Source organism: Corvus kubaryi, unplaced genomic scaffold (genome assembly GCF_017639235.1).
Source record: "Corvus kubaryi isolate FWS band 111438036 unplaced genomic scaffold, C.kubaryi_AGA036_p1.0 37398, whole genome shotgun sequence".
Classification (NCBI taxonomy): domain Eukaryota; kingdom Metazoa; phylum Chordata; class Aves; order Passeriformes; family Corvidae; genus Corvus; species Corvus kubaryi.
In genome coordinates, this window is record NW_024581137.1 from 28,771,104 (window position 1) to 28,786,108 (window position 15,005).

General features: G+C 37.4%; 1 protein-coding gene across 16 annotated transcripts in view; it reads right to left on the bottom strand.

Moving 5' to 3' along the window:
• Positions 1–15,005, bottom strand: part of HDAC9 (histone deacetylase 9) — a 463,926-nt gene that overhangs the window by 241,266 nt on the left and 207,655 nt on the right. The window contains exon 1 of one of the 16 annotated variants that reach the window (XM_042044229.1): positions 1,327–1,566. The exons of the other annotated variants lie outside the window; for them this stretch is intronic. Coding sequence (XP_041900163.1) covers positions 1,327–1,396 — 70 coding nt within the window. The 5' untranslated portion in view covers positions 1,397–1,566. Of the gene's footprint in view, positions 1–1,326; positions 1,567–15,005 lie in introns of those variants that run through there. 16 annotated transcript variants of the gene reach the window in all.

Below are 15,005 nucleotides of genomic sequence, written 5' to 3' on the forward strand. Positions count from 1 at the left end.
GAAAAATGGAGACAGACATCTCAGGTTCACAGCTGTAATCCAAATATTGAAGAATTATTCCTTTTTATACCAAAAGGGTGTCTTGGCAAAGCTAAACTCTTAGATGTTTACTTTTAAAATCAAATAATGTTCTCAAGCTGAAAAAAAGTCCCAAGCTAGGTATAAAAGACCTTGTTCATGTAATTGTGTGACACACTTAGCATCATCCCTATTACACTACTCATCTAAATTGCACCTTTCCAGTTTTTTTCACTTTTCACCACAGTAAATGATTTCAAGGCTTCTTTGTCCATATCTGTGTTTATTTTTTCTGACAATCTACTTCGATTTCTTGAAAAAGTTTTGTAAGTCTCTGCTTTAAATTTAAAAGATTTCAGATATCAATACCAACCTACTACTAATGCTACACTGTATGAGAGCAAGAAAAACTATTTCCATGATTTTTTATAATGACATAATACTAAAGTTAGAAAATATTATTCATGATTTGTGCTTTCCAGAATGGAGAGATCTCTGAAAGGCTCTCTTTGGAATGCAGAGACTTGGTTTCAACCACCAGAGGGAGTCAATCTGATTTTTCAGGACAACTACAAAACCAGAATGAACGGAAAAAGCACCTAGAAGAGAAGAACTCACTAACAAATAACTTTATTTAATCCAGATTTATGTGGATACCAAACATAATGAAAAACTATAATTGGGGTTCTCTCCATTGAGATATGAAAATCACCTTTTTCACTTCAAGGGCTCATTAACAAAACTCTTACTAGTATACTGTCCTTAAATGACTTCAGATTAACAAAATTTTAAGGAATAAAAATATAATATTTTACATAAGAACAATGCTTATATTTCTACACAACCTACTATTCTTTCTTGAGTTCAAGACACTACTGTAGTCAAAAGTCTTTTTACCAGCTGTAAATACAGCAGGTTTTCTTCAGTTTATTCATGGTTCAGTCAACTCAATCAGCCAGCAGTTATGGATTTACAATAGTGAGTACAGGAAAGAAACAGACATTTCTCCTCACTCGGACAGTCATTTGCCTTTGTAAGTTTTAAGCACTGGAAAAGCAAACTATAGAAATTATTATGATGATGGCAACTTTCTCAGTACATCAGCTGGAGATATTTTCTGTGATTATTATTCTAAATAAACACTGAAAAAAATGATTCTGCATCCTGTAATATTCCAGAAACTAATAGAACACTTCTAAAAATTCATCTATGATGTCAAAGAAACAACAGACATCAAAAATTTCTACACAATTCTGATGCCACTTAGCAAGTGCAGTTCAGAAAACTGAAAAATCCAAAAGTTATTACCCATTTTTGTTTTTCCACATTTCAGCAGGTCCATTTCTCTTACTAGTGGGCTGGTTTTTTCTCTCTTCATCTCATCTGACACGCAGAAAATCAGTCAAGTCAGTGGGTATTTCTTCAGTTTCAAATGAGAGAGTCTTTCTCAAGTAAGTTTCGCAAGAAATCGAATTTCCTATTAAGAAATCTACAAAAATCAGTGGGAACTCTTCTCAAATTTCAAACTCAAGTTTCAGAATCCCACAGATCAGGCCTGGAACAGGCACACTAGACTAATGGAGTCAAGCACTAGAAATTACTCTCTGAGAAACTCTCTGGGTCCTTTGAGAATCTCAGCCTAATAATTTAAATAACTCCTAGTCATATGGAAACTCCCACCCCCCCACTTAACACATTAATCACTCAGAGGAGAAGTTCCCTCTCACCAGACCTAAGATGAACAACTCTCAGCACATTTAGTCCTGTTGACTGAGCTTTTGAACCTGGCTGGAAACATCATTACAACAAGCTAAAATTCTGCAATGCAAGAGGCAACTTGAAAGTAAGTGCTCAGGTTCTGCACTCTAAGCAGAACTTTTTGAGATCGATGAGATGGCATTAAAAATATGTTATGGAATTATTGTATCAGGGATTGCATATTAAAGACTGGGAGAAAAAGGCAGTGCAACTAATTAAAGGTTTGCCATGGAAAAGCTGTAATATTAATTTTAAGGTAAAGCACTTACAGAGCTTGTTACCACAAAGACCTTATTAATTATGTTTACTTTAACATGAGACTAAAACTAGAGTCTAGCCTGAATCGTCCTCATCAAGGTACTGCAGAAGGCTGGGTCCCAAAATTTTCAACAAAGCATTTTAGTTGCACCAGCAGCAGCATACCTTAGTAGGTTTTTCTGTTCATAATATATGAGGGTTTTCTCAGAAATGTGAAAATTCTTCCTGACTGCTTCACTTCCTATGGTTTTTACATTTGTGCCATGCACACTGATATCTTAGGGTTATCCTGCTAAGAAACAACAGTTTATTTTGGTGAATGAGGCTATTTTCAGTGATTTTTAGATGTGCTTGTGGTTTTTTCCCCTTAATTAGGATCTGATCGTAAATACCTGAACTGAAATTTCTACAGTGTTATGCATTTTCCTGTGACCAGCCTTGGCCAAGCACCCTCTCTGCTCACTGTTAAGTTCAACTAATTAAATGAATGCTGAGACCATGGTAGTGTCTATAAAGCATGTTTCACACAATGTCCTAGGACCTGAAGGTGATGATCAATACAGTCCATGAAGCTGACTTTCCCCTGCTCACCAACATAAACCACCATATCCCAGAGCTAACACAAAATCTACACAACCACTAGCTACTCATCACTGTGGACAGAAGCACTCTGCAGAAAGTACAGGGATAGTAGGGTCTGGACATGGCATAAATAGGGAGAGAATGACCAAGAGTCAGCCCACCTACAGGAAAGGATATGTGGAAATGCAGCCAGTGGAGATGACACTGATTTCACTCATTCCAAGTACGTGATTACTATTCTGTCAATTGAGAGCTGTGCACCTGATGAAATGCCACAGAGAAAAGCTGATATACAATGCTATTACCTTTCACTTTCCCACAAATCAGAGGCCCAAAGTGACCAACGCCTGCTCTTGGTTCAGAAAGAGCTTACTTACGCACCTATAAAATTCCATTTCATTTCCAATCACATCTACATCTGCCAGACAAAAAAAGAAAACTGAAGCTGATAGTCAACACACATGTAAAACAGCTTCTGATCTTAAATGCTTTTTGAATACAGTTAAAATGAATAGCTCAACTCCACACTAGAAATGCTAAAAAAAATTAGCATATGATCTTTCTTAAAAAAATGGGACAACAACCAAATATCACTGTCCATTATCACCCTTATTCATCCATTCCCAGAATTTGTATCATCTTTTGTAGAGTTTCTTCCACCTCATCTTAGAGGACATTCTGATAGAGAGCTGAGAAATATGTCTTTTACTGAAATAAATGTTACACAGTTCTAAGAATTTGCACAATTCACTTCCTTTGCTCTTCCTTGACAATGTCTATTTAGAAGAGATCTATTTATTCCTCACCACATTTCACAGTTCCTGTTTCTAAATGAGAATCATATTAACAAAGGGTAGAAAGACACAAACATGACTAAGGAAACAAAGACTGTTTTTTTTAATGTAGGTACAGTGGTGTTTCCAGAGGGAAAGACATTCCAAAACCTTCAAAGATGGGCCTCAATGCAATTTACCTTTCAAGACTTTCTGATCTTCCTGAAAAAGAGCAAAATAAAAAGGTGTTTAAGATAAAATGAGTAATTGTAGGTAGCTGTATTACACTATAAATGGTTTCTAATTTACTGTTCATAACTAAAGGTCAAAACTGACCCTCTTCCAAGAAACAAATCTGTAACTATTTCATGATAAATGATTGTTCACCATTATTTGTCACATTGGATTACAAGCACTTCTTCCTTCCTGTAATACAGTGAGCATCATGTTAAAGTAATTTCAAGATGATGTATGGTATTTTCAAAAAAAAAAACCCCAGTGGAGTGAAAGGAATCCACTTTCCACAGATTCACTCTGTGCATAGTTATTACTCTTGTCTCATTATTTTCTGCTTAAACTAAATTACCTACATCCTCTTTCACACTGCAATACTTTCAGGAAAAATAACCTCAAATACATAGAAACCTGCTGAAAGAATACGAAGATCACAGCACAGACAGTAAAAAGAGCAATGGAACTGTGGAAAAAAATTCCAGCCAAGCACAACCATATTTAAGGAGGTCATGTAGCGAAATTCAGATTTTTTTGTATGTGTTTTGGACAGATGTTGTGCATTTGCGCCTTCCCAAGCACTTTATAAGCTCTTCACCATCATCTCCAGGTACTACTTTGGATTCTGGAACATTTGCTAGCGCCTCCTCCCTCTGCCAAACTTCACTGGTAGGGTCACTGAACCAGAGGTATACGTTGGCATGGGCATGCAGAGCTGTTCTGATCCCTTCCCTGGGGTTTCCTTTCCCACAGTAGGCTACCCAATATTCCAAGGCACAGCCTGAACCAGTATGAACTTCCTGCAAAATGACTGCGGTTCCATTCCTCAGCCTAACCTAGGGCACGAGGGACTGACCACAGTCTCTGGAGTACAGATGTATCAACATGCTACTGGAGGTGCTGAGTAAAAAGATTAATGCATTGAAATACCTGTATTTGCTAGCACAGTATGTTCTTAACAGTTTTCTCAGGCTTTTTGGAATCTGTAGCATGCAATGACATAAAAGATTAGAATAAAACACAAACCCATGAAGGTTTCTTCTCAAAACACCTTCTTGGCCACAACACAAACTTCACTGCATCTCTGCGGGCCAATAAAGGGAGTAATCTACTGGAAAGCAATATTACTTGAAAAGTATCTTGAAAAAGGGAAATGTTTGAAATTTTGTTCCATTTAGAATTTTTTTTAAATCTATATATAATTTTATAATGATCTTAAATTTTTTTTATTTTATTTCACTGTTAAAACATGCTACAAACACAGAGTTTATTCAAAAACCGCAGAAGCGTTGGGGTCTGCTATCATAAATCAAGCAAGGTGAAAAACAGCAACTGAGAAAAAAAGTAACATCGACTTCATTTGAAGTTTACATTTTCATTTTATATATAAATATATATACTTTTATACATATATATATATATATACACACAAAGAGACCTAGACTAAGAAACAGACACTCTAAGGCTCTGCCAAGAGCTGCAAAATAAAGAACCATTTGGATCATACAAGAGAAGAATATTTCTTCTTACATAATGTTCCAGCAAATGGCTAGTATGGAAAGCTAGAGAAAAATGGTTCAAGTATAACCATTATTAAATCCAAGAAGAGCTTAAAATTACACCTCAGGGAGCTAAGCTCCTTCACGCTGTGCATAAGCTGCACATCTCCTCTCCCAGCAGTTCTCGGCAGCCCTCCCAGGCAGGGTGCAGACTGTAACAGATCTGCTGCCATAATCCTCTCCCCAAAGAAAATGAGGAGCTCCCTCATCCTGTTCTGGGAAAGGAGATGAGACACGGGCTGAAGTCACTCTGAGCATGTGCTGTTTGAGCCCTAAAGTGACAGTCACAAGAGATACAGCCAGCGATAGGCCTGATTGCCTTAATAAACCAATATGTATAGTCAGAGTCTGTGAGAAGCAAGTGCTAGAGCTGTGAAACAAGCAGGAGCTGAGTAAGCAGGGACTGCAAAGAATTATTTCTTCACGGATGAATAAGAATCCGATACCCCACACTAAGCTAGTAAAACATAATCCTGTATTTAATATAATTAAGCCAATTAACACCATATGAACACTATTTAAAAACTTGTCAAGTTGGACAGCCTTGGGAACAGCTTTCATTCAGCAATGATAAAACCACTCTTACATTAAGCAGAACTTTTGCAGCAGAGGACCACTTCAGAACAAAAAATAGCCCATGATAACTGATATTGACAACTTCTGGTAGCAACCTCCCAGCCATCTCAGTGACCTCTCAAAGACAGAGCCACCAACATGAAGCCAATAGTCTTTAGCTAGTTTCAAACAAAGTGAAGAAAACTATCTGGCAAGAAAATTCAGCCGGACAGCCACAGGGCTGCTAAACTGCTTTCCTGAGGCTGGCTGCCACTGGGGTTGTGTACTAGAGGCAGTGGGGTGAGAGGAGGGTCTGCACCCGCTAAACAAAGCTCTGCTCTCCCCAGTGACACACCTATTTTCTTGCTGAACCCTCTTTTCTGCCAATCCCCACTGGATGAGACAGTGCAATATGGGGCAGGAACAGTCAGGTAAGGACAGAGCAGTGGAAATCACACTCTTGGTCTTTCTAAGGCTGCTTGTGGTCCTCTCCCTGTACTTTTCTGCTTACAGTTGGCTTCATGGCACCAGCACACTTAGACAGAGGAATGACGAAAATAATTTCTTCCTTTCCTTCATGATTCATAATTGGCATAAAGTAAAAACAGCTCCCTAAAGTGGGGTGGAGAAGAAGGGAGCATGAGAACTTCATAGGTTTTAGTAAGAGAGAATAATGAAAAAGGGCTGCCAACTCCAGCTGTAAGGCTGATGGCTCTAATGAACCACTGCACTATGGTAGACCTTGAAGTCTGGGTCTGGACTGAAATAATCCATGTCTGCCAACTGTTTACCCATATCCATGGGCCAGTTGCCAGTATCCTTCTGTTGTGACTTTTACATATCTTAAAGGACAAGCAGTTTTAAGTCTCTCTTCAGTCTAAATGTGTAATTAAGGATCACAAGTAAATACCTGTTACTTTCATTCCTACAGATTTTGCTCACATCTTTTGGTCAACTTCTTCTGGCTGCTAAACCTTACCAAAGTACTCACCTGTGCAACAGTTCTCTTAGCCCAACAGGCATTTCACACTGTTTTGCTGATCTATGATAAAGCAGGTAATTTCAGAGAGAAAAACTTAAATGGGTGAAAAGGCAATGAGGGAAATCATGCATTTAACCACACTGCATTAAAAAACAGATGTGCAGAGATCTGCAAGTTTTTAGAGTATTTACAGAGATAAAAAGCATTTGAAAGAAAATCTGTGCCTTTCATGTTAATTCCTAACCTTTCTCCTGCCTCCTTTGGCCCATTCTTTCAGCGGAGTCCTGCTTAGAGTCAGCCTGCCAATACTTTCCAGGCTGTAGCAGTCCACTAAAAGTAATGCTACTCAGCATGCTCAGAAAAGGGGAACTGGCATGTACCACCTGGCCAAGCTGGAGCCTCTTTTCTGCTCTCCACACTCTTCAGGGACGGAGCAGAGAAAGACAGTGACAAATCTACCGGCAGAAGCCATTAGTTATTCACACTGCGAGCGTACTCTCCCTCATATGGACATTTTGCAATCTCTCGTATCTGGGCATGTATATTTGAGCACATATATAGTAAAACCTGATTGATTACACTGGAAATTTCCCTACTACTACACCTGATATATAAATAAGAATTTGCTGTCTCTTGAAATCGTCTTCTGAAAAGTCTTTCTGGATTTTAACCTGCACCTTTCAATTGCCAGTTTCATCTATTAATGCAAAAGTGCTGCAGTTTTTGTGACTATTGCATAATCCTTTAGTCAGAAATGCTATAGTGTGGTGTTATTTACAAGACGGTCTTCTCTAATGCCAGTTTCCCTTCTGAAAACCACCATACAGTTTGCTTTTCAGACCATATTAATTAATCCCTCATTGGATTAAACTGCTATCATTTGTTATTTGTTATGCTGTTAGCAAAGAGCTGGGTCTTACTAACTTCCGTGTAGTTTGTGTACAACTTAATATCATCTCCATTACTAAATGCTTCCAAAGCTTAAAACATGGTCTTTAGTCTGAAAGACCTGTTGCATGGCATGTTTAATTTATAAGCACTTTCATCTGTAGACAGTATTTTCCCACCACATTTTTGTTTGCAATTTTGATGGCAAACTACAGATAAGAGAGCAGTCAGCTCTACATGAAAGTAAAGACACAGAGCAGATATCTTTTGCTTAGACAGGTATGCAAAAGACAGCAGAAGTTATGTACAATTCAGAGCACAACGGCTCTTTGTGGATAAATGATGAAAGATATGATTTCTTCCAGTGAGTGGTAAGTATGCATAACAAATAGCTGTACCACTCTTTGGTTTGTGGTTTTTTTTAAGAATGTACCGCAAAATAGGGAGAAGTACATGGCTGGTATCTGCACTCTTTACTGACCCTTTCAGTAGTGTTTCTATAAATATGGCACATGAGCAGCTATGAAGAAATAGTTTTAAAAATAGGTCATAGGCATCAGGAGCAGATTATACTGTACAGGTGGGAAACAATGATTTCTGACACAAATAGAGATTATGACTGTGTTCAACATGTAGGAAGTCTCCATCAATACAAATCAGCTGCCACCAGTGCTGAATGAGATCATGTTGTTGCAGAGCACAGCATGAATCTTTGACACAGCTCTATTGCCTTTCATGAGATATTTCTATCTCAAGGGAGTAAAAAGTCAGAAAACAGAAACATTTTTAATGTGGGTTGTGTGAATAGACCTGTGATGTGTGCCTATAATAAAATAAGATTGCATATTCCTGATAACTGCCGGTACTGGATGAGAAACTACAGAGAAATAAACAGAAAAGAAAGACTTGCTATTCCTAGAAAACAGTCACAGCTAGGGCAATTCAGGTATACAATGCCGCCAAGGCAAATTTTCCCAGGGAAATCTCATGCCAAAGAGCACAGTGTAGTTGGATGCTCTTCAGAACCCTAACTGCACAGCTCTTCTTTATTGCTTTTTCTTCTTTTACACTTCTTCACCTACCTGGAGTGGGATGGGCACCAGATAGGTTATGACCACCTCACTATCAAAGATTGCTAACTGTTTTCCTAAAAGGCACAACATAAGTACCACCCTGGCCGTCTGCATCCTCCTGAGATTCATCTTTTGGACACAGAATTCTTCTGTCCTTGTCTTGCCAGTTCCCTTTAAAGGAAACACTAAGAAAGGAGAGTATGGCCTCAAACCAACCACAGGAAAGCAGTCACATATTTGCCACACTTCTTACAGATGACACTTTCTTTAATACTTTAAAAAATCTTGCCATCCTATAAAGTTCAATATATTGATAATCATGGAAAATATGACATATATCAAATCCTTGCTTCTCTCAGTCACAGAGTTTCAAAATAGCAGATTTTCCTTTGCAGTTATTAAGTTATTCCTCATTCCTTCTGCTTTTGCTTTCTGTCCTTCCTGTAAGGCAGAAGGAAAAGGAGAAGAGTGGAAAACCTTTACAAACAGTACTTGCCACCACTGCAATGTCCAATGTCCAACGCAGCATAGACAGACTTCCAGAGGAGAAACTGAAGATCAGATTTAGACAGAGAATTTAATATAACTGGGTTTTGTTTGGTTGGTTTGGGTTTGTTTGGTTTGGTTTGGTTGTGGTTTTTTTCTTTTTGTTTTGTTTTGTTTTGCTTTGTCAGGAAGAAAATAGGAAGAGAATATTCATAACAGTAAAGAACAGAAGGGTAAAAAGATTCCCCACACGGATTTCAGTCACTGGCCAGGTTGCCACAACCACATTCCTCAGCAGAAAATCATGCAGGGGAACAAAGAAACAATAAATATTGCCAGAGATCAATTGCCAGTTGAAAACTGTTGGAGACAACTTTTTCCTTCAAAAATGTTTCTTCATTCATATGGAATCCAACTGATGTGCTTTAAAAGCCTCTTCAACAGAATTCCTTGACGTCTGTAATAATTCCATTTAATGCAATATATTGGCTTTTCTGGCTATTGCTACTAACTATTCAGCTGCTAATCATCTTAACATTTTATTTCCTGAGAAGTGAACTGGTATAGAGAATGTAAGAGAAAATGTTAATCAACTGCACTGATATATATTTAAATAGGATATGGTTATTAAATTAGATTTTAAATTGGCACTAACTCTAAGAAGACACTCAAGAACAGGAAAAAGTAGTTTTATGGCTGTTAGTCTACATCAAACATTGAATCACAAGTGCTTGTTTTTTCCAAAGGGCTTTTTTTGTCTCATCTGTTCCCCAACTCTCACCACATTCCCTGTACTCAGCTTCTAATTCTCAGTTCCAGCCATCAATACAAGCTCAGCGTTCCAGTTTATCCTGTCAGGTTTCTCTTTTCTACCCAGGGAAAGCAAGAAGAGTAACTGAGCACAGGAATGACAGATGTCCTTTCAGTACTTGGATCCAGGTTCAGATTCAGCCTACAGCAGCCAAGAACCAAAACAGCTGAGCTCTGAAATGGAGCACATTCAAATGTAGATGAGATGAAAACTTCAGGTTATCTACACAGCTCCACAACTTCTATCACACAGGAACTGTGGTTTTAACAAAGTCTTTATATTGGCCAGATCTTTACAAAGTGAGTAAAAAAACATGCATTTTTCTAGTGTGATAGTACTAGTATGTTCCCGCCACAACAAATTCCAGAACTTTTGCTCCTGAATATGTACAGTCCACATGCTCTTAAAGATCAGCAGAAATTTTAATATGAGCACTGTAGGAGAGCCACATCAGAAAAGCAGGTAAGGTGACATTTGACAGGCACAAGACTTGGCAGGCCTGCCTTGCTGCAAGGTCAACATACCTGTAGAAAGAAGCACAGATCACACATCTGTGAACGCCGAATTTAGGAATTTAGGGGGAAATTCTGACCACACTGAAGTGAATATAAAATATCACATGAACTTCTCTGTGAGCTGCAAGTAATTACTTCATGCAATTACAAGTCCTGCAATTTCCAGAACTTACAGGTGTTGAAGCAGACTGCAAAGAAGATTTTATATATTTTTTTTTTAAATCTTCTGATTTTTAATACACAGTTGCTTTTTTTCCTGAACTAAAAGAAAAAAAGGTAAAACGTTAAAAGCCATGAAAACCTTTACGGCTTTGCTTTGTTCTTCCCCAGCCATTGTAATATCACCAGCTTCTAGTAGCTTATTATGATTTATTTAGCTCCATGCCCATCTGTGGTTTGCACTGTTCTGAATGTGGGGGTGAGCTACTGTAAATCAGTCTTTGACTAAGCAGATGAACTGAAATCAAGGAATAGAATACAAGAAATGAAAAGACTTAGAATAACTGACCAGTGAATGTAATTCAGATGCCACAGAGATTTTGATTTGGTGAAACTCACGCTTCATTGAACTCAGCAAAACCCTTTCACCAGGGAAAATGAATTGTAGAGTAGGTGAGATGAAAGCACCCGAGAAATATATTTGATTTTTTTCCCTCAATTTGGTAATTGGTATAGGGAGGTAGATGTGCTTAATCTAGATGAAAATCTGATTTGGATGATTCCTGAAATTCTCTTGAAATATACATTAATTTATTCCTTTGGGCAAATCTTTGTCATTGGTTAAAATAAAATGTAAATTCCAATGTGATACAGAGAAAAAAAATCCATTATGTTTAAAATCTCTATGTATATATCCCAAAATATTAATACTTATTTTGGATCTAATTTTGAAAGTAATTAAATCCTTCAAAGATCCTAAACTAAAAAACGAAGAGGTTTTGGGGTTTTTTTTCTCAAATGCACACATTAAAAAAAAAAAAAATACAGAGGAAATGGATTCTATTGGTAATGCAGTTGAAACAATGCTGCCCTTAAACATTTGTCAGATCTCTGTGGATGCAACAGTTAACACATGGCATTAGGTTACGAAATCTTGTAACTTGTTACAAGCAATCTTGTTTCTAAGAATGAAATGTTTGGCAATGTACAATGCCAAAGTTCTCATTTTTTGTAGTGAGAATTTTGCTGGCATGCATCAATTAGCCTGAATCAGAAGAAACTTGAAAGTTCGCAGCACCAGTGCATTTTCTCACAAGATGTTGACAGTAAGAGGCTGCATTTTCAGCAGATATGGGTAATCATTTCCTCCTCCTATTCAAAGCTCTGCACTTCTGAAAAACAGAAATCTAGTGAAAAATAGTATTTCAGGAGAACCCCTTTACTCTTCAAAGGAATAAAATCCACTGAAGATTGTATTAGTTGAAATTAGTATCTTCTATAGACAAAATTTATGTGGGGGAGTTTCCTGACCAAGGAGACACACATTGTTAGTTTCTCTCCGTGACAATATGCCTGGAACACAGTTCAAAAGCAAAATTATTTTCAGTGTAGTCATATTAACCTGTTTAAATAGAAATTCTCAGTGTTTTTTATATTTCCTGATAGAGAGTTAATTTAATCTTGGCTCATTGTACCCTGGAGTGAAACCCCACCTTACTCAGTTACTGAATACACAGAAAATTTACTGCATATTTATCATGTGTCAGAACTAATGACATCAGTGAATATCCAGTTGCCTAGAGCCAGATGACAGAGTAGCTCTGCTGACTGAAATGGAAACTTTGCCAATCTGTGCCACCTTTAACATTTTGTTAGATAAAAGAAAAACTGGAATCCACGATCCCTCCACTTTCTGGCACTATTAAATGGCTTGTGAAACCACTGTTGCTGGTGAGTGTTGTCTAACAATATGAAAAAAATTTAAAGCTTGAGTGCTGGAGTCCTCTTTTGCACTTTGACTATATGCCAGCTTTCCAAATTAAGAGTTCTCCTTGAGTTTTTGACCTTCTGGTATATAGTAATAAGAAAATGAAATCTCTTGTCTTCCAATGTCATATTTACCATATCCAATCATATGTCTTCCATATTCATATTTACCACCAGCAAACACCACTGTATCATAAAAAATTACTTCTGCCATGATCCTAAGGTAGATGACAGTTAAACACCAAGATACTTGGTGAACTAATTATTAATGCCCCTTGAAGCTGAGTTACCTTGTACTTTTAATACTTTTAATATCATTCTTGATATGAAAGGTGTAAAGACCCCAGAGCCTTAAATCCAGAGATGCTTTCAAAGGGACTTGGAATAGTCATTGAGAGAAATGCAGTGAAGTTTCACGTTTCCTGATTATTCTAGATATTCTAATAATGACAAAATATACAGCTACTCCTTTCATTCATTTTCCTTTCTCCTTCATTGAGAGCTCAATAGCTGTTCACTGTCAGATTACAGCTTGAAGACCTGTGCTAGTTGAGAGAGGCAAGGAACATGATATTCCCCACAGTCTGTGCCAGCCTCCCTGCAAGAGGTCCATCTGAGTCAGTCTGCAGAGGGTAAGCAGTAATTTAATCACCATGTTCATTCAATGCTCATTCAAGTTTTTTGTCAATTATCTTTATGTGAAATTTTTTTATCTCAGTATTTTTACATGCCAACTGCAGGTTCTGGATTTTCTTCCAAGGACACTTGAAAGTCATTTCACAGAGATCAGTAACAAAAATAGTGTATTTCTATTGGCATCAACAACCAGGTTGAATTCATAATGGTGTTCAAGTGATGAAGATCTCAAGATTACTACCAATCCCCTGAGCGAACCATGCATTCCTCTAAAATGAATTTACTAATTCTCCCTAAAACTCATTCGCATTGCTCACTTTGGCACTATTTGCAGCAGGCTGCTCTACATTATGAGCAACTTCTACAGAAGTTGTTCCTGGATGTCTTTCTGACTAGACAGCACACCTGTATAAATTGAAGCCAAGTCTTTGCATCAGTCATGATCTTAAACTGCTGACTGGCAGAGATCCCCTTCCTTTCCTTTGAGAGTGCTATATGTAGGGTACCTCTTTAAATTCTATTTAGCCTCCTTTCTTTTAAGCTATGTAGGCTGTTCATATCCTTTGTACTACAAATAGAACAGATACAGTTAATTGAAGGCATCCCTGCTGCTGAATTTAGCCTGCTAGTCTGGTAGTCTGAAAATTCAAAGGAAGTTCCTGTAACACAGAATGAAAGACTAATTTCCTCTGACCCCATTACAGACCAAAACTTTTTGATAGAAAGGGGTTTTTTGATACAATGGGAAGAAGCAGTTTTACCCTTCTGGCAATATTCTTCTAGCGCTCACATTGAGCAGAAGGTGGATATCTTACTGGTACACAAACACCAACATAAAGGAATTGTATCAGGATGCAAAAAAACTAGAAGGAAAAGTTTGATTTTACAAACTGAGACTTTTAATTCACTTGCAGCAACACACAGAAAATGTATTAGAATTTGGGGAAGATTTTAAAAACTTTTAGTTCCTTAAGAAAAACCTTGGATAAACAGTCAGGTGTCAGCAGTCATTGGCCTTCCAAGTGTTTTTGAGAATCCTAAGGTCCTTCTCACCCAATTTTCTTTACGCTTAAATAATTTTGAAATGTGGATCTTAAATAAAGAGGAAACTGCAGCATTGAAGTGCTATTTTACCAAAATAAGATCAGCTGTTCGCTTGATTTACACCTAGAGAGGGAATTCCTATAACTTTCTGTGTTCCATGGGGACTGTTAAAAGGTGGCATACGTAGAATTCTTCCATGAGTGCTCAGATTACACTGGAAATGTGCAAGCACAACCCTGGTTGTTAGAAAAATAGTACTTTCTTTGCTACTGCTTCATTTCTGTGTAGTCACTATTTACCAGCTTGAACTACCCTATCTTACACATTTTGCTCCTTCCTGAGGAAACAGGAGTTAGTGCTGGTGAACCTGCTAGAATACATAATAGACCAAAGAACCTCAAAACCTGCAGAAGGAATTTACCTTATAAAGCCTGGTACTACTTTTCTTGAAAAGCACACTTTAATGCTACTTTGAAGTATTTCAATCGTCTTTAAGTAGCAAAGTATTCAGAAGCCTGTGATTCTGATAACACTGTTTCAATTTTAAACTCTATCCTATTTATAATTTCTATTGCTCTGTTGTTTTGCTCTTAAGTAAGACTGAGTTTGGAGGTCTTGACCTCATTTTCTCAATTGCTCTTGCAAATTTAAGAGAAAAATTTTTGGGACTGGGACTGAAAAAACCTAGCTGTTTTGTGATTCTGGATTATTTTCTTTTCCTTCTATTGTTTAATATGCCTCTGGAAATACTATTTTCCTAAATCATTAAACTGTATACTGCACTGCTGTCTTACAGGAATTGGGGGACACAATGGGAAAAATTATAAATGCCTGAGTTGTTTCATTTAGAAATACAGTTACCCTGAATGACCATTAATTACTTCCTACATAAATTTCCTAAACAATTACA